Source organism: Brienomyrus brachyistius, chromosome 4 (genome assembly GCF_023856365.1).
Source record: "Brienomyrus brachyistius isolate T26 chromosome 4, BBRACH_0.4, whole genome shotgun sequence".
NCBI lineage: Eukaryota > Metazoa > Chordata > Actinopteri > Osteoglossiformes > Mormyridae > Brienomyrus > Brienomyrus brachyistius.
Window position 1 is genome coordinate 26,928,787 of NC_064536.1, and position 25,702 is coordinate 26,954,488.

The 25,702-nt window shown below is 46.2% G+C and overlaps 1 protein-coding gene across 15 annotated transcripts in view; it reads left to right on the forward strand.

Annotated features, from left to right (window-relative positions):
• The window catches only part of LOC125740088 (CMRF35-like molecule 1), a 152,238-nt gene that overhangs the window by 95,265 nt on the left and 31,271 nt on the right, over positions 1–25,702 (forward strand). For 3 of the 15 annotated variants that reach the window (XR_007397441.1, XM_049010812.1, XM_049010818.1), the window contains exons 1-5: positions 6,946–7,056; positions 14,466–14,786; positions 15,081–15,392; positions 15,848–16,168; positions 17,876–17,936. The exons of 2 other annotated variants lie outside the window; for them this stretch is intronic. Coding sequence is in view for 11 of the 13 variants with exons in the window: in XM_049010812.1 (XP_048866769.1) it covers positions 6,969–7,056; positions 14,466–14,786; positions 15,081–15,392; positions 15,848–16,168; positions 17,876–17,936 (1,103 nt within the window). In the remaining 2 variants the exon portion in view is untranslated. Of the gene's footprint in view, positions 1–6,945; positions 7,057–14,465; positions 14,787–15,080; positions 15,393–15,847; positions 16,169–17,875; positions 17,937–19,696; positions 20,371–22,335; positions 22,469–25,702 lie in introns of those variants that run through there. 10 more of the 15 variants (XM_049010809.1, XM_049010815.1, XM_049010819.1 and 7 more) reach the window with 9 other exon arrangements.

Genomic DNA, 25,702 nt, shown 5'->3' on the forward strand with positions numbered 1-25,702 from the left:
TGGGGGTCCAGCTAGCAGCATTAACAGCAGTGTGGGGGTCCAGCTAGCAGCATTAACAGCAGTTTGGGGGTCCAGCTAGCAGCATTAACAGCAGTGTGGGGGTCCAGCTAGCAGCATTTACCTGGTCACACGGTCGTGGAAAACTTTCCTTTGTCTTTATCAGAATAAAGATTGGATTTTTGATTTTAAACTTATTCATGAATTTTTACATTTTTTTTACTTGTAAAATACATGAGGCAGCATCCCATCCAGGGTGAACCCCTGCCTTGTGGCCTGTGCTGCTGGCGACAGACTGCAGGCCTGTTTGGATTTTACAGAACAGTGTAGCATATTATGTAATAATCGTAGTAAAGCTGGCAATTAAAATTCTCCAGCTATTCTCATGCTCTTTGTTATTGTCTCCTGTTCCGCACATGTATCCTGTGTAACAGTACAGATTTGGGTGTGCCATGTTGTTATAAAGCATGTCAGACTTTACTCTTCAAATCCAGCCTCTTATTCAGCTCCTTGGTCCAGCTCTCTCTGCATGTAGGACTGGGCTTATTGGTGCTGCTGTTGATGGTTATAATTCTGTCACAGTAAATTCACTGCCTTGTTCTTCAGGTTTAAATGTGATACGTGTGACTGACAGACACACTGATGTATTATATGTCTGACAGGTGGGAGCAGGTTCTGGATGCTGTACTGAAAGCTGGGACTGGTGTGTTTTATCTGATCTGCACCATCATCATCATTCAGCTGCACTGGAGCTCGTAGAAATATATGTGTTTTTACTTTAATAAGTCCATTGTTTTCTTCTCCAAAATGTAAGATAAAATGGAATGCCGAGAATACTTTATCGAGATGAGGTTGCGTATTTATTTAGAGGAGAGACTTCTTGTAAAACTCCGCGCTCCACAGCAGCTGCAGCCAGACTCTCTTGGGAAAGGCTGAAGTTCTCCCGCGCTCTAGGGAGAAGACTTCGCCGTTACCTCTCCATTAATCTCCTTTAATGATAGTGTCTCCCGCCCACGATTACGGGTGTGCATTCATGACATTCGGTGAGTACAATATCCTTCCCATATTTGATGTAGTTAATTTCCTTTCTCGATGCACGGTGTTCATATAATTCTGCCCGATCGTTTATATAGTACTTTTCTGCACTATGTTATGTTCACGTAACTTTATATTACACTGGACTACACGCGTATGTTAGAAGAACGCCCTCGGAGGGTCATACACGCAAATTCATTCGTGATCCTGTGGCGTCATCTAGTGCCTATATGGTCTAACTATCGTAATTAGTTTCACACTTAAGTAATGTTTAGCAATTGTTTTTCTCGATTGTATTCATTTTAGAACCACACCCACACGGAGTTATTTCAGCTACTGTTTACTTAATGAGAAACATGTTGGATTGGGCTGTGCACACTGGTTCGTTATTGTACTGCTAACTGCTGCATCGAAGAAGTAAACTTAATGAAAGACATCATCCCTGGCTGTGCTCTGACCAGCACTCTTCTGCGAACCCCATCCCTCAACCACAAGTTAGTTTAATCCTCCTGCATCCTAACCGAAAGGAATGCAGTATAATTACTTTTCCTCCCCATTGCATCTGAGCTCTCTGATCATCACCATGGGTGAGAGTTACAGTAAGGAAAAGGAAGAGATCATGATCTCAGGGATGTTCCGTATAGCTGAAACATATGGTGTGATTCCTGATATTACCATCGACGGCTCTTTACTCATATACTCAGGATTGAATTCAACAGCTGTACTAGAACAGCACAGTTCTCAGATGGTTACCGACCTGGTGAGGAAAGTTCCAGACTTATTGACCAACCTGGGCTCCTCTTTATCTGCTTTCGAACTTGTACCAAACGCAGTTGGATTGGGCGCGTTGATCATCTCCTTCCTATTAGACCTCACGGTCAGTTCTTTGATCAAGGTTCCCGAGGACAGCCCCCTGAACATGATGCAGCGGGTCTTCGCTGAGGAAAAGGCCTCGGGGGTCAGAGACCCCATGGACGAGTACCTGAAACGCCTCCACAAATATGTGTGGGAACCAGAACAGGCGCTAGAAGAGACCAAACGTCTGGAGAAACAGCTGAGCGAGCAGATGACCCGTCTGAGTAACTCCATGTTGAAGGACGGCCAAATGAGCTCCCGTGCCATGAAGATCTGGACTAACGGCATGGCATTCCATGCGCAGATGCTAATCCATGAGGCGCGGCTCATAATGGCAGGATATGGATCAAAGCAAGAAAAGAACCTTGACGTTCGAGTAGCAACATGATGGACCTTTATCAAAATGACTTGGAGGACTTGTTAAAGGAGTACAAGAGCTATAAACGCACTAACATGCTCTTGTGTAACACACAGGAGGTGAATAACATTCATGTTGGTCAAATTTCCCGACAGTGTCATGTTTATGATTATGAGCTTAATATTTATGATGGTCATTTTCTGCAAAAATTTTGTTTCACAATATTACATCAACACCTACATCAACTACATGTTTAGCAACTGGTACGTTGTTATCCTCACAGAAATGAATGTAGTCCGTAATGCAGGTCACATTGCTGTCGATGTCCTCTCCATGGTCATCACAAAGTTCTTCCCACATAGTAGATTCAAAACAGTCCTTTAGAGCCTCCTTGCTCTCCTTCGACTATCTTTGCACTGAACCAGTGACTACTGGCTCTCTGCGCACCAGGGGCTCATACACATGCCCTAATGTTTCGGTATGCCCTACTCGGTATGCGCTAATCAGTATGCCCTAATCTGTGTTCAGAAATAAATGGCTGAATTTGGTTTATCCACTAGAGGGCAGGCATGTACAGGAGATTCCCTAATGATGTATTTCATACAACAGGAAAGTGCTGCAGAAGAGAGACCAGTGAGGAATGAATAAAGATCAGACAGATCCACCATCTGAGGGAAATATTGTGAAGCCATGAAGCATAATAAGGTTAAATGCATTTATTTTGACATAAGTAGCTCAATTTTGTTTATCCACTAGAGGGCAGCCACACATTGGAGATCCCTAATAAAGGGATCCGATGGTTCAGGAAAGAGCTGCAGAGGAGGGACCCAGGAATGCCAGTGAGGAATGGATAAAGAGCAGACAGATCCACCATCAGTCCATAAAACATAGTATTTAAATAGATTTTCAACACACCGCAGTGTGAAAGCTTATAATTGTTGTCTTTTTATGATTGATGAACTTTCAAAAACTGAATAAAATCTCACGTTTGATTATAAAGTGACCCTTCACTCTGTCCTGTGATTGATGTATGTGAACATAGAGAAACGTGGACGTTATGGTGAATCAGAAAGTCCGTGTCAGTCCCCACAGATCTGAGATCAGTGAGACATACATCAGGCTCCTCAGACAATCCTCTTCATCCTCTGATTGTCTCCAGGTGAGAATCACTTACCCTGGGATGATTGTATTTTCACTTCCTGTTTGTAATGACTAACAGCCACACATCCTAGGAAAATGTGTAAATTGACTATAATTTGATAGCATGGAGTCTTTCTGACCGTACTGGATAGTGCGTTCCGTTCCAAAAAGGGCTTAAGGTAAGTCCCAAAGCAAACCAAGAGCGCCATCTAGTGGGGTCCAAAAAATACCCACATGGTTCGTTCTGGCCGTCACTAATACTCACATATCTCAATACCTCCATATCTGTACCTGTAATCAGAGTGAGATTAATAAGCTTGCAATTGGCTGGAACTGCTATTAGAATCAGGAGTGCCAGAATTTAGAATATTTTTTCTTAAGAATTTAAGGATAAAGCATGAAGGATGTTTTACTGTCATACTGCCAAACCATGTTCATGAAGGGAACGGAATGAAGTATTCAGTTCCGATATAGGTAGCAATGATAAAATAGAAATAAAATCCAAAACAATAATACAATGGATAAAATAAGGTAACTATTGCAGCAATGTAACCTGACATGTAACACTGACGATTTATAGCAGTGCTGTACCATGGATGAGAATTAAGAGAAAGGGCCAAAGAGCGGAAATTACAACTGCAGTGATGCCCTGATGTATAAGATAAGATGCAGTCTGATTAAAAATTTTTGAATCGAAGGGAGGAGGTCAAAATGTTCATGAGCAGGGAGCGTAGGGTCCCTCATGATACAGGAAGGAGGGCAGACAGTCCATGAGCAGGGTGCGTAGGGTCCCTCATGATACAGGAAGGAGGGCAGACAGTCCATGAGCAGGGTGCGTAGGGTCCCTCAGGATACAGGATGGAGGGCAGACAGTCCATGAGCAGGGTGCGTAGGGTCCCACAGGATACAGGAAGGAGGACAGACAGTCCATGAGCAGGGTGCGTAGGGTCCCTCATGATACAGGAAGGAGGGCAGACAGTCCATGAGCAGGGTGCGTAGTATCCCTCAGGATACAGGAAGGAGGACAGACAGTCCATGAGCAGGGTGCGTAGGGTCCCTCAGGATACAGGACGAAGGGCAGACAGTCCATGAGCAGGGTGCGTAGGGTCCCTCATGATACAGGAAGGAGGGCAGACAGTCCATGAGCAGGGTGCGTAGTGTCCCTCAGGATACAGGAAGGAGGACAGACAGTCCATGAGCAGGGTGCGTAGGGTCCCTCAGGATACAGGACGAAGGGCAGACAGTCCATGAGCAGGGTGCGTAGGGTCCATCATGATACAGGAAGGAGGGCAGACAGTCCATGAGCAGGGTGCGTAGTGTCCCTCAGGATACAGGAAGGAGGACAGACAGTCCATGAGCAGGGTGCGTAGGGTCCCTCAGGATACAGGACGAAGGGCAGACAGTCCATGAGCAGGGTGCGTAGGGTCCCTCATGATACAGGAAGGAGGGCAGACAGTCCATGAGCAGGGTGCGTAGGGTCCCTCAGGATACAGGAAGGAGGACAGACAGTCCATGAGGATCTCTGCCTGCTGCCTTCTCTGCAGAGCTTCAGTGGTAGTGAGATGGGGGAGGTGCTTTGTCTAGAACTTCAGCTGGACTGTTCCTTTTTTGTCTAGCTGAATCATGTAGTCCACACATTTAGTGAAGTTAGAGGAAGAGTTATTTGCACTAAACTTTACACCATTACTGGGAGCCCAAGAAGCCGCTGCACTACCGTGTGCCGCCATCCTGACATCACTTTCTGTAATGAAATAACAGGCTGTGGATTCGGGCGTCTGTGTCTGTGTGTGTCAGTCTGTCGGGGCTGAGAGAAACACAAACAGCTCTCAGTCTGACTGGACTGCTGATAAGGCCCAGGTGAAGTGAATCAATGTGCTCATAATCTGACTTTACCCCCGGCCTTGGATGCCCCCACCCCTGACTAACAGAGATACCATCCTAATAGGCCTCTTGTTTCCTACTGATCCACAGAGATTAAAAGGACCTACTGCAGTGGCACTTTGCAAACTGTATAAAACATTGTAAAGGCTGAACCAAAGGCCTGAGGACAGACCCTCTGTATGCAGCACACAGTGTTTCTGCAGAGTCTCACCCTCACATCCTGTATGACGACATTTCTGCTTTTCACAAACGTTTCTCCAAGAATAACTTCTGCGTCATGTGAATGATTTAGCTGCTTCTTGCACATGTGTTAGAGAAAAAGCAAGGAAGGCAAGATGATCAGAAATTAATTTTACTTATTTGCTTTACTTGCGTGTTTTTAAACTGTGAGCTTCAAAGATTCTTTGTAAAGACCAAGTATCACTTATATTTCTCTGAAACTATGTAGCTAAAATTATTACATTCCAAGTATTCTAAAAATATTTTTTTGTAAAAAGCAGGACAAATGCAAAATCAAAATGTTTTCCTTTTAATAGACGATGAATACACAGAAAATGCATCAGTGCACAAAAAGATTACAGCCTTTGACAGAATGTACTGGCCCTGTTCAGTTCTTCATTACACACTTTAATTATGTACTTGTAAAAAAAACCCCATGAGTCACGTGAATGAAACAGGAAAGCTGAAGACTTTCTTGTTTTTGTAATTTTCCACTTACGCTCCACATGCAGTGTAAGAGGAGCTAATCCTCCACTGTAAGCAGTGATGGTTCCTGAAGTCTGACTGTCAGACGCCCACATCTCCTGCGGGTCTTGCTGCTTTTTCCCAAAGTCCCTCTGTGTCTTTACTTTATCATTATTTCAATTCAATTACATTTTATTTCTATAGCACATTTCGCAACATTTCATTGTCTTCAGCCGCTTTACATTGTCCCTGCCCAAAGCCCCCGCCGAACAAACCAGAGATAACAGTGGCAAGGAAATTCTCCCTAGTAGGAAGACATCTTGGGAGGAACCAGACTCAAAGGGGGAGCCCATCCTCCAGGGGCGGCAGAGGAAGTCAAATGAAAAAAATGACAAAATCTTAATTTATAGAGTCAATATAGAGTACATTTTAAGATTTGAGTCTTAATCCAGAGGACAGCTTCTCACGGTAGGATGAACAGTGATACAGCAGCAGGGCGGGCAGGAGAGACATCACAGGCTGCAGGACAGGCAGAAGAGACGTCACAGGCAGCAGGACAGGCAGGAGAGACGTCACAGGCAGCAGCACAGGCAGGAGAGACGTCACAGGCAGCAGGACAGGCAGGAGAGACGTCACAGGCAGCAGGACAGGCAGGAGAGACGTCGCAGGCAGGACAGGCAGGAGAGACGTCGCAGGCAGGACAGGCAGGAGAGACGTCGCAGGCAGCGCATTTCACTCACCTATCTGTTTGTACTGCATCTAGCCTCCCATACTAACAATGATTCATGCATCTTCTTTATTCATACTGAATTTTTTCATTCATTAATGCAGGAGTCTGTGCTTTGATATTTTATTTTATTCTGTACAGACTAATAATAATAACTTGCTAAAGTGCTAAACATTCAGCCTTGTGGTTTTGTCGCTTCCTGTTTAAAGTGTCCACTCCCCCTTCACTCTACCTCTGTGTGTGAGAATAGAAACGACAGAGACAGTGAAGGTACAGAGGATGAGGAAGTGAATGTCAGTCTCCACAGATCTGAGCTCAGTGACACACAGACGTATGGATCCTCTGATGCTCCTGTTTCTTCTCATTGCTGGGCGCACAGGTGAGTGTCACTCATTACAGTGGTAGTGAGTAGAGATCTCTCTCCTGCTCCTCACACACTGTCAGATACAGTTTGGAGATGATGATAGAGATCTGCTGCTACATCAGAAGAAATTGCTGTGGCTAGATTCTGAAAACATTTGCAGAGGCTGCATCAAGTATCATACTCAAGGAAGTTGTACATACTATAGTATTTGGATTCTCACAGGTTTTTATATCATGTGTATTATAATATTATATACGTTTGCTTAAACCATGGTCCTCAGCCGGAAAAGGGTAGAATGCTCTCTCCGGGTTGGGGATGGGGTCCTCTCCCAAGTAGAGGAGTTTTAATATCTCGGGGTCTTGTTCATGAGTGAGGGAAGGATGGAGCAGGAGATCAACAGGCAGATCGGTGCGGCGTCAGCAGTGATACTGGCGCTGTAACGGTCTGTCATGGTGAAGAAAGAGCTGAGCCAAAAGGCAAAGCTCTCGATTTACCAGTCGATCTATGTTCCTACCCTCACCTATGGTCACGAGCTGTGGGAAGTGACCGACAGAACGAGATCGCGAGTGCAAGCTGCCGAAATGAGTTTCCTCCGCAGGGTGGCTGGGCTCTCCCTTAGAGATAGGGTGAGGAGCTCAGTCATTCGGGAGGGACTCAGAGTAGAGCCGCTGCTCCTCCGCATTGAGAGGAGCCAGATGAGGTGGCTTTGGCATCTGCTTAGGATGCCTCCTGGACGCCTCCCGGGTGAGGTTTTCCGGGCATGTCCCACTAGGAGGAGGCCCCGGGGAAGACCCAGGACACGCTGGAGGGACTATGTCTCTCGGCTGGCCTGGGAACGCCTCGGGATCCCCCCAGAGGAGCTAGATGGAGTGGCTGGGGAGAGGGAAGTCTGGGCGTCCCTGCTGAGACTGCTGCCCCCGCGACCCGACCTCGGATTAAGCGGGAGGTGATGGTTGGATGGATGGATGGATGGATGGATAGTACTTGAAATATTTTTTCCTGAATGCAAATATGGAAGACATGACCAAAGTCCTATGGAAGAGATAAAGATAACTGACAGACATGAAAACATAAATACTATGTGTGTGTATGTAGTACAAACAGTTCATGAAATGGCTCAGCTTGGGCAGTGTTATGCTTGTAGTGCAAAGTTTACAGTGAGGTAATTGTAAGTACAGACGCTCCTCTACTTAGGAACTTTCATCTTACGATCTTTCAGCGACTGTAAGTCCAAATCGTGTTCATTGGGCTCCCGTTTCCTGTCCGCAACATAAATTTTTTATCTGCACGCCAGTTCCGCCTAGTACGACTTCTGACTGGTAATCCCACCACACAGCAGCGTAGCCAGGGACGGATTACGGACCGGGCCAGCGGGGCCGCTGCCCAGGGGCCCTTGGGGTGCAGGGGGCCCGTGGGGCCCCTAGCCCAAAACAATTTGCAGCGCTTATCAACAATGTATTTTCGTTTGTCTATTTTAGAGGGCCTACATTCTTTGATCCTCTGCCTACAAGGGCCCCTGACCCTATAGGGAGGGTGTTTGGCTGCCAAGGGCCCTTGAATTGTGGTGGTTGTGGTGGTGGTGCTGGTGGTGGGGGGGGGGGGGGGGGCCCTCGCGAACGTTTTGCCGAGGGGCCCACACAACCCATAAGTCCCTGAGCGTAGCGTGCGTACTCCCAGCATCCTAGTTCTTTGTATTTGCATATTAAAATGATGTTGAATAATGACTTACAAACATTTCAAGTTACGAACGGCTGTTCGGAACGTATCTTGTTCGTAAGTAGAGTAGTGTCTGTACAAACAGGGGCATGGACTGTCTTAGTGCGTTTTTAGCTCTTGTGATGAAACTTTCTCTAAGCCTTGAGGTCTTTGCATGAAAGGCTCTGCAGCGTTTGCCAGATGGGAGAAGTTCAGATAGACTGTGGCGTGGCTGAGTGGGATCCATGCAGATGCTGGTGGCTTTCCTGAGGCAGTGGCTCTGCACACGTCCTCCAGGGCTGGAAGCTGCACCCCGACGATCCTCTGCGCTCTTGACGCAACCCGCTGTAGAGCTTTCTGATCAGCTGACGTGCTGCTGAGATCCCACACGCAGATACGGCAGGTTAAAATACTCTCTGTGGTACAGCGGTAGGAGGTCAGCAGCCCCTGCTGAGGGAGGCCAGCTTTTGTTAGCATTCTTAGGCCGTCACTCTGCCTTCTTCAGCAGAGCTGTGGTATTACAGTAGTTGTCCATGAAAGATCCCTGGAGATATGTATCCCCAGGAAGCTAAAGCTTGATACACGCCCCCCTCCCTGTCCCCATCGATGAAGACTGGAGCATGATCCTCATCATGTGATCTTCCCAAGTCGATTATGAGTTCCTTGGCCTTCCCTATGCTGAGGGACAGGTTGTTCACTGAGCACCATCTCACCAGACTTTGCACCTCCGCTCTGTCCAATTACCGTTGTGTCATCTACATATTTTATGGTGGTATTAGTGGTGAGGAGAAATGGGAGCCCAGCCATACCACCAGATGGCGCTCTGGGAGGAATTTGAGGATCCAGTTACATAGTGGTTTGCTGAGGCCCAGCTGGTGCAGTTTCTGAATGGGTTCGGAGGGGACAACAGTATTGAAGCAGAGCTATAGTCTACAAATAGCATCCTCATGTATGTGCCCTGTTCCTTCTAGGCGAGTCAGGACAGTGCGGAGAGCTAGAGAGATGGCATCCTCTGTAGATCTATTAGTGCTGTAAGCAAACTGATATGAGTCCAGGGAGGTGGGGATGTTGGCTTTAATGTAAGAGGGAACCAGTCTTTCAAAGCACTTTCTTATTATCAGTGTCAGAGCGATTGGACGATTCATGTGACTGATGTTTGTTTTATTCGGCACTTGCACAATAATGGCGGATTTAAGGCATGTAGGGACCATTTCCAATGTCAAGGAGACACCAAAGATGTTCATAAGTACCTCAGCGAGCTGCTCGGCACAGTTCCTGAGCCCCTGTCCTGAGACTCTGTCCGGTCCAGCAGCTTTATGTGGATTGACCCTCTGCAGCATGTGCTGTACGTCATACATGCTCTTTTAGTGTCCAGGCTGTATAAAGACTGTCAGTGCAGATAAGCTGCCCCTGTCTCTTGTACCCTTTGCTTTTCTGTGAGGCTGATGATTGATCTTACTGGGGTCGTTTCATTAGAACAGGTGGCTCTTTTTCTAACTTTACTTGGTGTTTCATCATAGGAGTCGTTTTGCGCGTGACCAGCTATGGAAGCTCCAATGACGAGTGTGTTTATAGCTCTTGGGATGTAACTGTTTCGGAGCCTCAGGATCTGTGCATGAAAGGCTTCATCAAACCCGATTCCAGGCTTAGCTTCTGCTCTTACTACTGTGGTCAACCTCCCTAATGGGTCATTTGCAATTTTTCCTGTAAGGAACCTCAAGACTTTCTGGATATTCTGAATGTTTTCAGCTTCGCTCAGCAAATATGACCCATGGTCATATTTTGGACTTGGTATGTTCCATTGGCCTGAATGTTAGTCATCTTTCTGGTATTGACCTAACTGTTTCTGATCACCTAGCTATCAGCTTCAACATTGATATTCCTGTACCTGTTTAAAAGAAACATCACCTATCGTAAAAAAATTCACATTGCTAATGTCCAAATCTAAAACTTACTCTCTATCTATCATTGATCTTGTTCACCTATATAGTAGATCACTGGCTACCTGTATTGAAACCCTAACACCACTTAAAACTAGGGCATGTGTCTTTTACAAACTCGTCGCACTGTGACCATTCAAACGAGACCAAACATGGGTGTATGTGTCCCTAATGTTAGTCTTGGGTAATACCTCCTGTGTCCGTGTGAGTTTGCGAGTGTAGAATGTATCTGTGTCTTGAGGCAGTCCGACCTTGTCACTGGAATTTGGCTGCAGAGTTCTGGCCGCCCAGTGGGGGTGAGAAGTCCCTTTTCATGTAGTGATCGGTGGACCTTTGCCTTAGGACACTGGGTGGAACATTGCAGATTGCCAGAGCTCAGACTGACGGGGCCTGCAGGGCCTGTGGCCTTACAGCGTTATATAAAATAAATGTATTATTATCATTATAACTGTTAGCATTATGGGTACGCATAGGTAACAGGGGTCCCCTTCCAATGCACTCTGCACATAGTGCTTCTAGCAGCGAACAATATCATATAATTTGCTGCCTATTGAAGCATTACAGCTGTTGTTTCAGCTACGCTACAGTATGGTGGTACAGGAAGCTATTCCATCCTTAAAACCAGTATGCAGGATGAACTGGTGTAACGCCCGGCGCTTTTCTGAAGATTGCAAAGTGTATGTTTGCAAGGGAATTTCTTGCATCTGTCAGTGCAAACTGAATACAATGACACATGCAGAGGATCCATGCCAATAGCTGCAGAGTGTGAAGACATTGCTTTGACTTCTCCAATATCGCGGACAAATCGTTGCACTTGCAGTCATGTGATAGTAGGTCTAGTAAATATACGTCATTAGTCCTATGATACGAAAGTTACTGTTGCTGTTCAGGGAAAAGGTAGCAGGCTTCCCAATGCCCCCCAAAAGAGGAACCTGGGGTAGGCTTCAGCCCCCCCTGTTCTGCCTTCTGAGGCTCCCTTTCTTCCAGGGGTCACTGTAGGTTCTCCTTCAGTTCAGGAGAATGAGGCTCCTTTTCTAAAGTGTCACCAGGCACTTTCACAGTGCACCTCTCATTTTATAAAGAACCCTGACAGCTCTCTCAGCCTTTTATACAGTTGAGGTCTACTTGCCTACAATATCACCCTATCATGCAGACGTTGAATAGAAGCCGGATGGACAGCGCCCCCTAGTGAACAATGCCTGATGACAGCACTCAGTATCAACGGCATCAGTTCTGTTATGGGATCTGTCTATTGGTTCTCATCACCCTTTCGTGCCTTTGGATGGAGTTAAAATCTCTCTCTCCATGCAGCGCTGCTTCTAGCTCTGACCACAGCAGTGAGTGAGTGATTTACAGGCACTGTCTGTCCCTCCTTCTCGGGTACAGTTTAGTCAGGACTCACTAACGTGTGTCTGTGTCCTCATCCTGCTTTCTTGCCTGAGGCTGCAACTCGGCCTGCAGATGCTCCTCCCTGGAGCTGACAGCTTTCTACCCCCCTCCTCTTTCCTCTGCTGAGGAGCAGAAGCTGAGCACCTTGTATCCAGTTCAGACCCTGCCTGTGTATGTACACAGGACAGCGGGCTTCAGGAGGTACCATCAAATGGTCGTGTCCTGGGCTACACCCCAGAGGGGCAAATCACTGTCCTGCCAGAGGCTTCCTCACTGCATTGTACAAGCTACTGTATACCCTAAGTTTACACATTAGGGGTGTGCCTCTCCATCACTGAGGCTGATGTGATGCACATCTCAATGCACTGGTAACCATCTGACTCATTAAGATACATATGAAGAAACTACTAATGTGATACGATGTGATTCAGCCCTATTGTGATGCAGTGCGATTCAACACGATACGATGGCTATTCTGCTAGGGGCGTGGCCAGATCATGGGTCTGGTTTGGGGGGTGTCAGGCGAGGATATCTGTAATGTGGCAAGCTGAGCTACACTGCACACATTTGTGTGTTTTTACAGGCTGGCTGTCTCAGGGTCATCAGTGCACATGCAGTGTTGCAGAGCTAGTTAACCTCTAGCTGGTAGAGAATGGGGGCAGCGTGGGGGCCTCACACCCCCAAGCTTGTGGTTTCCATATCCAGCCCAGCTCTCTGTGGGCAGTTTGCATGGTCTCCCTGTATCTACGCTGGTTTCCTCTCAGTTCTCTGGTTTCCTCCCACAGTCCAAAGACAAGTGGTTCAGGTGAATTGGTGCCTCTAAAAGTGCCCATAGTGACTCTGTGTGAGTGTTTGCCCTGTGACAGACTGGCATCCTATACTGGGTTGTTCCATGCCTCGTGCCCATTGCTTCCAGGATAGGCTCCGGACCCCCTGCGATTCAGTAGGATAAGCGGTTTGGAAAATGGATGGAATTCATGTCATGTAATTTCTATTTAAATAGCACATTTAAAAGCAATGTATGTTATACAAATGACCTGTACAATAAAAATACGCAATAAAAACAGAAGCAATGGACAGTGTTGCACAAAAAATAAAATTAATTTAGATGTTTTCAGGGGGGGCGGCAAGGTAGTGCAGTGGTTAGCACTGTCGCCTCACACCTCTGGGACCCGGGTTCGAGTCTCCGCCTGGGTCACATGTGTGTGGAGTTTGCATGTTTTCCCCATGTCGTCGTGGGGTTTCCTCCGGGTACTCTGGTTTCCCCCCAGTCCAAAAACTTGCTGAGGCTGATTGGAGTTGCTAAATTGCCTGTAGGTGTGCGTGTGAGAGTGAAAGGTGTGTGAGTGTGCCCTGCAATGGGCTGGCCCCCCATCCTGGGTTGTTCCCTGCCTCATGCCCATTGCTTCCAGGATGGGCTCCGGAACCCCCCGCAACCCAGTAGGATAAGCGGTTTGGAAAATGGATGGATGGATGGATGTTTTCTGATAAAACAGAACCAAAGGCCAGAAAGTTAAAGAACGTTTTTAAACAAGATTTTCCAGAATTGCAGTCCAGTGGGCATAAGATAAAAGCAGGAGTAACTGTCTCCAGGTCTTTGGCTGAAAGGTGTGGTTTAAGCCAGGCTATTGAACTCAGCTGACAGAAACACCCCTTCACAACAGCATTTATTTGTTTATCAAACTCAGTGATGAATCAAAGATGACACCAAGATTTTTAGTATGTGACCGGAAGTTTCCTGAATGAGGCCCTAATTGTTCTCTGAGATCATGAACAGTGACCAAAACTCATTACCTCTGTCTTGTTTTCATTAATCTGGACCAAAGTCATTGCTGTCCTGTTCTTAATATCCTCCAGACAGTTAGAAAGGGCCATCAGAGAGCAGCAGTCACCAGGTTTTAATGGCAGATAGAGCTGCATATCACCAGCATAGCAATGATATTTTACATATTAACGTTCACAAATAGAGCCCAAAGGAAGCATGTATAGATGGAATAGGAGAGGGCCTGTATCACAGGACTGGATATGTTTACAAGTAAGGCCATAGTACTGAAGGGGTGTGGCCATCCCACACAGTGACAAGCCCATTCATTCACCTCATCTAGGCCTTTTACTAGGGATTTAAGGTCCTGGTTTTCCTCTCAGACCCTAGAACACACTGCCAGGCTCAGATCCCTGATCCCACATCCCACCATAGCTCTTCACAAGACCCAACACCTCTTTTGTTTTCCTGTGTCTTTCCTTTGTTCTTATGCCAAAATGACAGTCTGTGTCTTTTACAGCATCCCCATGCTTCTGCTAAACACACATGACCCTTATTCAAGTATTATACAAACCAAGCATTATTACTTAGAGATGCTGCGATGTGGATCTTCATTCAGCTGTTTATTTTCCCTGCAGGTGCTGACAGTGTGTCCAAAGCAAGCGATGTGTCTGCATGGACAGGAGGATCTGCCACCCTGTCATGTTTCTATGCTGACAGATATAAAACTCATGTGAAATACTGGTGTAAAGGTTTGAGCTGGTCTTCATGTACTCCCATAGTAAGCACTGACTCTCCACAGGAGGGTAAAGTGTCAATCAGAGATTATCCTGACCAGCGAGTCTTCACTGTGACCATCAACAATCTGACAGCTGGGGACTCTGATCATTACTACTGTGGTGTGAAGATCAATAAACATTCAGAATCTGGAACTTGGATTAAACTGTCAGTCACTGATGGTAAGATGCCTGTTACAAATATGTAGAAGTTTACATACATCTGAGGTATAAAAGGGGCTATTTTTCTGCTTGTTGTTAAGCTACTTGACTGGTTAAAATTTTAATAAACTGTTTTCCCAAAACTGTAGTGCTTAGTATGACCAACATGTAGTCAAAATAAGTTTTAATATTTCTGCTAAGTTTAGTACTGTAAGCTGCAGTGGGCTGGTACTGAATCTGCATTAATATGTGTATAAATGGTGTAAGAGGGAGTGAGAGTTAATCAGCTGGGTAATTTTCATACTGTCCCTGCAGGTGTGTCCACACTGGACAAGGTGTCTGTACAGAGAGGAGGATCTGTCACCATCCCATGTTTCTATGGTGACAGATATAAATCACATGTGAAATACTGGTGCAGAGGGTATGATGTGAGGTCATGTACTCCCATAGTATATACTGACTCTGTACAGGAGGATAAAGTGTCAGTCAGAGATGATCCTGATCAGCAAGTCTTCACTGTGACCATTAACAATCTGACAACGGGGGACTCTGGTTCTAACTCATGTGGTGTGAAGATCAGTGGAGGTTCAGATGCTGGAGCATCACTTTACCTGTCAGTCGCTGAGGGTAAGATGTCTGTACTGCAGCCTGCAGCCAATGAGATGCACAGTATGTAACATGTCAGTCAGTCAGAAAGGAAGGACACAAAGACAGAAAGAAAAAAAATATTTTAACATTTTAAAGATTTATAGAATAGATTCCGAATTTCACTTTTGTTCAATAGCATGATTGAGACCATTGAAAAGTAACAACATCATTTTAAATAAGTTGTCTTTCACTCTGCAGCAGCTAATTAACCTCTAGCTGGTAGAGACTGGGGGCAGCGTGGGGGCCTCACACCTCCAGGCTTGTGGTTTCGATATCTGGCCCCCAGCTCTCTGTCCTCTTGTTTAGTTTTAGATGTTTATAAAAAGTATGGTAACATTAATATAAACATGTAACTGGCTTATGGTTTATGCAAAGTATATTTTATTCTGAACTGTGTAAATATATCAGTGTTTCTTCCTATTCCGTGTGTTTAGGTTCCCCAGGGCTGTCAGTGGACAAACAGGAGGTGACGGGTGTGGAAGGAGACAGTGTCACTGTTCAGTGTCGCTATACATATGATTATGGTCAGAGGCTGTGGTGTAAGTCTGTAGGCTCCTGTGCAGCAGTGAATTCTGTGAGTTTGGATGGGAGGCCTGTCCTGATCAGGGATGACAGAGATAATAACGTCTTCAGTGTGACAATGAGGGGACTGGAGAGGAAGGACACTGGCTGGTACTGGTGTGATGACAGAAACCAGCAGATCCCAGTTCATATTACTGTCAGTCAGAGAACTACAACCACAACCAGCACTGATGGTAAGTAACTAATTAAAATCTATCTGTGAATCATTTATGCTTCAGTATAAACAGATTCATGCTAAATGACCCCAAAAGATTCACCCACGGGGTCTCTGCTTTTTGTGGGAAAATCTGTGGGGGGCAGGAGGGTTAACAGGGTATTACCAACAAGCACCAGGGTGAATAAAGTAACGTAAAAATATCTTTATCATCTCCTGCAGTATGAAATTATCATCTTGTTGGTCATAGTGCAGTAATGTGATGAATAGAATATTAATATGAAAGACATTTAAAGACTGACAATCTGACAGCTGAAACATAAAGAGGCCTGAAGTCAGAAGTAAATTTCCTGTAGGGGGTTACGCTGCCCCCAGGTCCTCCTGAAGCCCACAGTCACTTCCTCGGTCCTGTCGATGTTTAGCAGCAGACTGTGGGCCTTGCACCACTCCAGCAGCTCTCTCCCCCCTGTCTGTACGGAGACTCGTCTCCCCCCCCCATGAGGCCCGTCATGATGCTGTCGTCTGCATACTTTATGATGTGGTTAGAGGTGGTCTTGGCGGAGCAGGCGGATGTCAGCAGTGTGAATAGTAGGGGGCGGAGGCAGCGGCCTGGGGGAGTTCCTGTGCTCAGACTGACGGGGGCAGAAGTGATGTTTCCTGCCCTGACAGACTGTGGTCTCTCTCAGAAAGTACAGGGTCTGGTTGCAAAGTTACATTTTCAGCCCAAGATGGAGCAGAGTTTGGGTTAATAGTTGTGGAATTACCATGGTGATGGACACCTTACATAGCAGTCCTTATTCTCCAGGCGTATCAGTGTGGTATGAAGGGCTGGGGTTATGGCGCCCTCTGCAGGCTGGTTGGACGGTATGCAAACTGGTGTGGATGAAGGGAGACAGGGAGGTTTGCTTTGATGTGTCACATGACCAGCTGCTCAGTGCACTTCATTATGATAGATGAGAGCTATGGGTGGATAATCATTAAGCACTGGAGCAGCTGTCTTCTTAGGCTCCTGACTGGCAGTTTATAGGCAGTTGGGGATACATGCTTGTCTGACTGAGGTGTTAAAGACGTCTGTCATGCCATCTGTTAGCTCATGGGCACAGTCCCTAAGAACCCGACCTGGGATATTGTCAGGATCAGCAGTCTTATGTGGGTTCTTGTTACGCAGAGAGTTCCTCACTTCCACTGTGGATGGGTGGGGTGTCTGTTCATTGGTGGGAGGGGGGCTCTTCTCTGCATTGTTCTGTGTCACATCAAACCAGGCAAAGACATGTGACTGTCAGGGTGGGAGGTGTCACAATCCATGGTATGTGAGGGGGTGTTGTAATCTGTGAGGGGGAAAATGCCACATTCGCCCATGGATATTTTTGTCCGTAAGTCCTCCTTGCGGCTCTGATGATCCGTGACAGAGCGGCTCTAGCTGCCCTTAGGCCCACAGGGTCGCCAGACCTGAAGGCCACGCCCCCTGCTTTTCGCCTGCTGTGGACGTCCGCTGTGACCCAGGGCTTAATGAATTATTTAATCGTTATGTATCTTTCATCACAAATAGCCACAATATTTGTTCAAGATTTGCGCTTCAGTACTTACTGAGTTATTACTATATTACTTGTGCCCGTTTTATACATGAGCTTTTCCTTATGAGTCTTTCCTGCCTGACAGAACAGAGCTTTTAATTTTCCCTCTAATCAGAAAGCATTCCTCACTCCAGTTTTTGTTTCTGTCTCAGAGACCATCAAGCTGCCTGCTCCTGGATCGACCCCCACAGGAGCGAATGATAAGTGGCAGAGGTTAGTATTCAGCTCATCATGCTACAGCGTCTGACTGATCATACAGTAATGGGAAATGCATGTTAGTTTTATGAAAATAAGATCATTGTGTTTATTTAATTTTACTTCATTATAATATCCCTAAGACGACATCCGATCCAGGGCAAGCACCTGCCTTGGTCCCTGCGCTGTAGGCTGCAGGCCTGTTTGGAAGATGGATGGATGGATGGATGGATGGATGGATGGATGGATTGATTTTACGAAACAGCATAACATGTAATCTAATAAACAAGGATGAATTTTACTGGTGCACAAGTACTCACATGCATGGTGATTTACAGTATTTTGTAAATAAATGGGCATCTGCGTCTCTTTGATAAGATAAGTGCTGCACGTATTGCTTTATACGGTGAATCTGTACTAGCACACCAGTTTATGTGAATCTCTGCTAATAATCTTAATAAAACTGGCAGTTAAATTCTCCAGCTATTCTCATGCTCTTTGTTAATGTCTCCTGTTCTTCATATGCAGCCTGTGTAATAGTACAGATGTGACTGTACCGTGTTGCTATAAAGCATGTAAGACTTTACTGTTCAAATCCACTGTCTTATTCAGCTCTTTGGTCCAGCTGGCTTTGTATGTAGGACTTGGCTTATTGGTGCTGCTGTTGATCATCAAGGTGGTTATAATTCTGCCAGAGTAGATTCACTGCATTGTTCTTCAGGTTTAATTGTGATACGTGTGACTGACAGACTGTCACGCCCAGCTCGTACGATCCTCGTGTGTGCCACGCCCCCCGGATTACCCACGTGTTCTTTCCCGATTGTACCCAGCTGTGTCTGATTATTTTCAATCAGTCCTGTGTATTTCAGTCCGTGTCTTACCTGAGTCCTTTGTCTGTCATTGATGTTACCCGGTGTTTCTCGACTCGTGTGCCCGAATAAACCCCTGTTTGACCCGTTTTCTGCCTGCCTGCCTGTTCCTGATCGCTCTCGCTGCCTGAGCGATCTCCCGTTTGGTACGACCCGTGACAGAATGACAGACCCGAAAGAAGCAGCTTCCGTAACTGTGGAGGACTACCGCAGTTACGTCGATCAGCTGCTACTCTGGAAAGCCCAGCCCGGCATTCGGGAGAATTCGCCGGCATGGAGACTGGTGAGCCGGAATTGGGATATTCTGGACCAGCTGTCCCTCGAGGAGGGCGCGCACCTCACGAAAGAGGTGCAAGAAAATTTCCGGCAGCTGGCCGAGCTCCGGGAGAAGCGCTACGTCGCGCCTAGCGAGCCGGGGACGATCCTCTCGCCGTCCGCTTTGCGAACATAGCGCCACCTCCCGCCACCACCGGGCGCCGGAGGAGGAGGAAGAGACCGGCAATCGCCCCGACGATCGCCCTGGGGGCGTGTTCCATCGCTTCTCTTCCTGGAGAGGATCGGGAGTGTATCCCGATCACCCCGGACGTCCCCAGCGCTACGAAGCTGTCTCCCAGGGCAGCTTCCCCTATCCGGAGAACACACCGGGCCGCTGAGCAGCTTGAGCTGCTCGCTGCAACCGCCGGACCAGAGGAGCTCCCTCCGCTCCTGCCGCCCGCGGACCCCGCTCCCGTGCAGCCGCCGCCGCCGCCCGCGGACCCCGCTCCCGTGCAGCCCCCTCCGCCTGCAGCAGCTCCCGTTTGACCCGTTTTCTGCCTGCCTGCCTGTTCCTGATCACTCTCGCTGCCTGAGCAATCTCCCGTTTGGTACGACCCGTGACACAGACACACTGATGTATTATATGTTTGACAGGTGGGAGCAGGTTCTGGATGCTGTACTGAAAGCTGGGACTGGTGTGTTTTATCTAATCTGCACCATCATCGCCATTCAGCTGCACTGGAGCATCTTTAGAAAGAGGGGACCCAATCAGAGAGAAGCAGAGGGAGGGTCCAATACAAACCACGGGTCTGAATAAATATACAAGCTTATTAATGCACTAATGTACATGAGTGTAAATAAATTAAGAATCTTAAAGGCTGTATCAGCAAGGTTATGCTGTGTTTATATGAAATGCCTTTTTATATATCAGGAGTTTCAGTCTATGCTGTAGCCATTTATTTGTGCATCAACCTCTCTGTGTCAGAGGAAGCTGGGAGGGGACTGACCATTCTGGAGCAGAAGGAGACAGAAGAGCTGTAAAATAAACGGTTATGCTAACTGCAGTGTAGCCTCTCTCACGCAGTGTAGGATTGTCTGCTGGGACCTGTACAGCCAATGCTTTTTACCGCTGATAGCCTCTTCTCACACATGCTTTGCTGCCACCTGCTGGTCAGAGTTTAGTATGACATTATTATTGGATTGGGTTGGTTTAATATTGGAAAGCAAAGTTAAGTCTTATTTCATTGCTTATTAATTCTTAAATTGATATTTATTGTATGCTGGTCATTGTTTTGATTTAATAAATGAGAAATTGATGGTTTAGTTTACATCTTGCATTGTTCTGAAGTTTTAATTACAATTGAATAATTTATCAACCTTAAAGTAAATAGTTTGTGGTTTGCAGGTCACTCCTTCTTGTCAGATCCCACCAATCAGCTGCCATCCTGACATCACTTTCTGTAATGAAATAACAGGCTGTGGATTTGGGCGTCTGTGTCTGCGTGTGTCTGTCTGTTGGGGCTGAGAGAAACACAAACAGCTCTCAGTCTGATAGGACGGCTGATAAGGCCCAGGTGAAGTGAATCAATTTGCTCATAATCTGACTTTACCCCCCCGCTTTGGATGCCCCCACCCCTGACTAACAAAGATACCATCCTAATAGGCCTCTTGTTTCCTACTGATCCACAGAGATTAAAAGGACCTACTGCAGTGACATTATAGAAAACTGTATAAGACATAATAAAGGCTGAACCAAAGGCCTGAGGACAGAGCCTCTGTATGCAGCACACAGTGTTTATACGGAGTCTCACCCTCACATGCTGTATGACGACATTTCTGCTTTTCACAAACGTTTCTCCAAGAATAACTTCTGCGTCATGTGAATGGTTTAGCTGCTTCATGCACATGTGTGAGAGAAAAAGCAAGGAAGGCAAGATGATCAGAAATTCATTTTACTTATTTGCTTTACTTGCGTGTTTTTAAACTGTGAGCTTCAAAGATTCTTTGTAAAGACCAAGTATCACTTATATTTCTCTGAAACTATGTAGCTAAAATTATTACATTCCAAGTATTCTAAAAATATTTTTTTGTAAAAAGCAGGACAAAGGCAAAATCAAAATGTTTTCTTTTTAATAGACGATGAATACACAGAAAATGCATCAGTGCACAAAAAGATTACAGCCTTTGACAGAATGTACTGGCCCTGTTCAGTTCTTCATTACACACTTTAATTATGTACTTGTAAAAAAAAAAACCCATGAGTCACGTGAATGAAACAGGAAATTAAGCAAGCTGAAGACTTTCTTGTTTTTGTAATTTTCCACTTACGCTCCACATGCAGTGTAAGAGGAGCTAATCCTCCACTGTAAGCAGTGATGGATCCTGAGGCCTGACTGTCAGACACCCACGTCTCCTGCGGGTCTTGCTGCTTTTTCCCAAAGTCCCTCTGTGTCTTTACTTTATCATTATTTCAACTCAATTACATTTTATTTCTATAGCACATTTTACAACATTACATTGTCTTCAACCGCTTTACATTGTCCCTGCCCAAAGGCCCCAGTGAGCAAGTCAGAGGCGACAGTAGCAAGGAAATTCTCCCTAGTAGGAAGAGATCTTGGGAGGAACCAGACTCAAAGGCTGTAATGCAGGGGCTGTAATGCATGGGTTTACCCAGGCTGAAACCCAGGGGCCTCTGACCTTGTTAATGTGGTATAACGTGTACAGGGGGGTGTAATGCACAGGCTTACCCTGGCTGAAGCCCAGGGATTATGTTAATGTCCCTCTGAATGCATGTACCTGCCCCCTCAGCACTCCTGACTGCTGGCTTTGAATGTGACCATGACTGTGTCTGTGTGCAGTTTGCAGGCTTCCTCTGTTCACATGGCATTTCTCCACCTTCCAGTGCCCTAGAATGGACTGACATGCTGTTGAAGGTTTACCTCACTTTACACTGTGTGCTTCCTGCATTTGGAAATACATAACTATACTAATGATAAATGGCTAAACTGAGTTAAATCTCTGAGGCAACAAAGTGATCCATGTAATATTAATTTGTTATAATCAATGACGCAATAAAAATACACATTAGGTCAAATTCACGCATCTTCTTTATTCATCCTGAAATGTTTAATTCATTAATGCAGGAGTCTGTGCTTTGATAGTTTATTTTATTCTCTACACACTAATAATAATAATGGTCTGACTTTCTGAAGTGCTAAACATTCAGCCTTATGGTTTTGTCACTTCCTGTGTAAAGTGTCCACTCCCCCTTCACTCTGCCTCTGTGTGTGAGAATAGAAACGACCATGACAGTGAAGGTAGAGAGGATGAGGAAGTGAATGTCAGTCTCCACAGATCTGGGCTCAGTGACACACAGACGTATGGATCCTCTGATGCTCCTGTTTCTTCTCATTGCTGGGCTCACAGGTGAGTGTCACTCATTACAGTGAACTGAGTAGAGATCTCTCTCCTGCTCCTCCACACACACTCTCAGATACACATCATGATGGAAATCTGCTGCTACATCAGAAGAAATTGCTGTGGTTAGATTCTGAAAACATTTGCAGAGGCTGCATCAAGTATCATACTCGTGGAAATTGTAGATACTACAGTATTTGGATTCTCACAGGTTTTTATATCATGCGTATTATAATATTATATGTTTCTTTAAAGTTTTTTTATCAAAAATATTTTAGCATTAAAATGTATTTACTTCCTACTGGGTTGCGGGGGGTCCAGAGCCTATCCCAGAAGCAATGGGCACAAGGCAGGGAACAACCCAGAATGGGGGGGCTAGCCCATCACAGACACAGGCACCCATTCACACACACAGGCACTCCTACGGGCAAGTTAGCAACTCCAATCAGCCTCAGCATGTTTTTGGACTGGGTGGGGGGGGGGGGGAAATCGGACTCGAAAGCAGGTCCCAGTGGTGTGAGGCAACAGTGCTAACCACTGGACCACCATGCCACCCCCTATCCTTAAAATAATATTCGGAACGTATTTTGTTCGTAAGTAGAGTAGTATCTGTACAAACAGGGGTATGGACTGTCTGAGTACGTTTTTAGCTCTTGTGATGAAACTGTCTCTGAGCTTTGAGGTCTGTGCATGAAAGGCTCTGCAGCGTTTGCCAGATGGGAGAAGTTCAGATAGACTGTGGTGTGGCTGAGTGGGATCCATGCAGATGCTGGTGGCTTTCCTGAGGCAGTGGTTCTGCACACGTCCTCCAGGGCTGGAAGCTGCACCCCGACGATCCTCTGCGCTCTTGACGCAACCCGCTGTAGAGCTTTCTGATCAGCTGACGTGCTGCTGAGATCCCACACGCAGATACGGCAGGTTAAAATACTCTCTGTGGTACAGCAGTAGGAGGTCAGCAGCCCCTGCTGAGGGAGGCCAGCTTTTGTTAGCATTCTTAGGCCGTCACCCTGCCTTCTTCAGCAGAGCTGTGGTATTGCAGTAGCTGTCCATGAAAGATCCCTGGAGATATGTATCCCCAGGAATCTAAAGCTTGATACACGCCCCCCCCCTGTCCCCATTGATGAAGACTGGAGCATGATCCTCATCATGTGATCTTCCCAAGTCGATTATGAGTTCCTTGGCCTTCCCTATGTTGAGGGACAGGTTGTTCACTGAGCACCATCTCACCAGACTTTGCACCTCCGCTCTGTCCAATTACCGTTGTGTCATCTACATATTTTATGGTGGTATTAGTGGTGAATGCAGGTACACAATCGTGAGTGACGAGGGAGTAGAGGTCGAGGCTCAGTGCACAACCTTGTGCCCATGTTCAGGGTTATGGTGGAGGAGAAATGGGAGCCCAGCCGTACCACCAGATGGCGCTCTGGGAGGAATTTGAGGATCCAGTTACATAGTGGTTTGCTGAGGCCCAGCTGGTGCAGTTTCTGAATGGGTTGGGAGGGGACAACAGTATTGAAGCAGAGCTATAGTCTACAAATAACATCCTCATGTATGTGCCCTGTTCCTCCAGGCGAGTCAGGGCAGTGCGGAGAGCTAGAGAGATGGCATCCTCTGTAGATCTATTAGTGCTGTAAGCAAACTGATTTGAGTCCAGGGAGGTGGGGATGTTGGCTTTAATGTAAGAGGGAACCAGTCTTTCAAAGCACTTCCTTATTATCAGTGTCAGAGCGATTGGACGATTCATGTGACTGATGTTTGTTTTATTCGGCAATTGCACAATAATGGCAGATTTAAGGCATGTAGGGACCATTTCCAATGTCAAGGAGACACCAAAGATGTTCATAAGTACCTCAGCGAGCTGCTCGGCACAGTTCCTGAGCCCCTGTCCTGAGACTCCGTCCGGTCCAGCAGCTTTATGTGGATTGACCCTCTGCAGCATGTGCTGTACGTCATACATGCTCTTTTAGTGTCCAGGCTGTATAAAGACTGTCAGTGCAGATAAGCTGCCCCTGTCTCTTGTACCCTTTGCTTTTCTGTGAGACTGATGATTGATCTTACTGGGGTCGTTTCATAACTTTACTTGGTCTTTCATCATAGGAGTCGTTTTGCGCGTGACCAGCTATGGAAGCTCCAATGACGAGTGTGTTTATAGCTCTTGGGATGTAACTGTTTCGGAGCCTCAGGATCTGTGCATGAAAGGCTTCATCAAACCCGATTCCATGCTCAGCTCCTGCTCTTACTACTGTGGTCAACCTCCCTGATGGGTCATTTGCAATTTTTCCTGTAAGGAACCTCAAGACTTTCTGGATATTCTGAATGTTTTCAGCTTCGCTCAGCAAATATGACCCATGGTCATATTTTGGACTTGGTATGTTCCATTGGCCTGAATGTTAGTCATCTTTCTGGTATTGACCTAACTGTTTCTGATCACCTAGCTATCACCTTCAACATTGATATTCCTGTACCTGTTTAAAAGAAACATCACCTATCGTAAAAAAATTCACATTGCTAATGTCCAAATCTAAAACTTACTCTCTATCTATCATTGATCTTGTTCACCTATATAGTAGATCACTGGCTACCTGTATTGAAACCCTAACACCACTTAAAACTAGGGCATGTGTCTTTTACAAACTCGTCGCACTGTGACCATTCAAACGAGACCAAACATGGGTGTATGTGTCCCTAATGTTAGTCTTGGGTAATACCTTCTGTGTCCATGTGAGTTTGCGAGTGTAGAATGCATCTGTGTCTTGAGGCAGTCCGGCCTTGTCACTGGAATTTGGCTGCAGAGTTCTGGCCGCCCAGTGGGGGTGAGGAGTTCATTTTCATGTAGTGATCGGTGGACCTTTGCCTAAGGACACTGGGTGGAACATTGCAGATTGCCAAAGCTCAGACTGACGGGGCCTGCAGGGCCTGTGGCCTTACAGCGTTATATAAAATAAATGTATTATTATCATTATAACTGTTAGCATTATGGGTACGCATAGGTAACAGGGGTCCCCTTCCAATGCACTCTGCACATAGTGCTTCTAGCAGCGAACAATATCATATAATTTGCTGCCTATTGAAGCATTACAGCTGTTGGTTCAGCTGCGCTACAGTATGGCGGTACAGGAAGCTTTTCCATCCTTAAAACCAGTATGCAGGATGAACTGGTGTAACGCCCGGCGCTTTTCTGAAGATTGCAAAGTGTATGTTTGCAGGGGAATATCATGCATCTGTCAGTGCAAACTGAATACA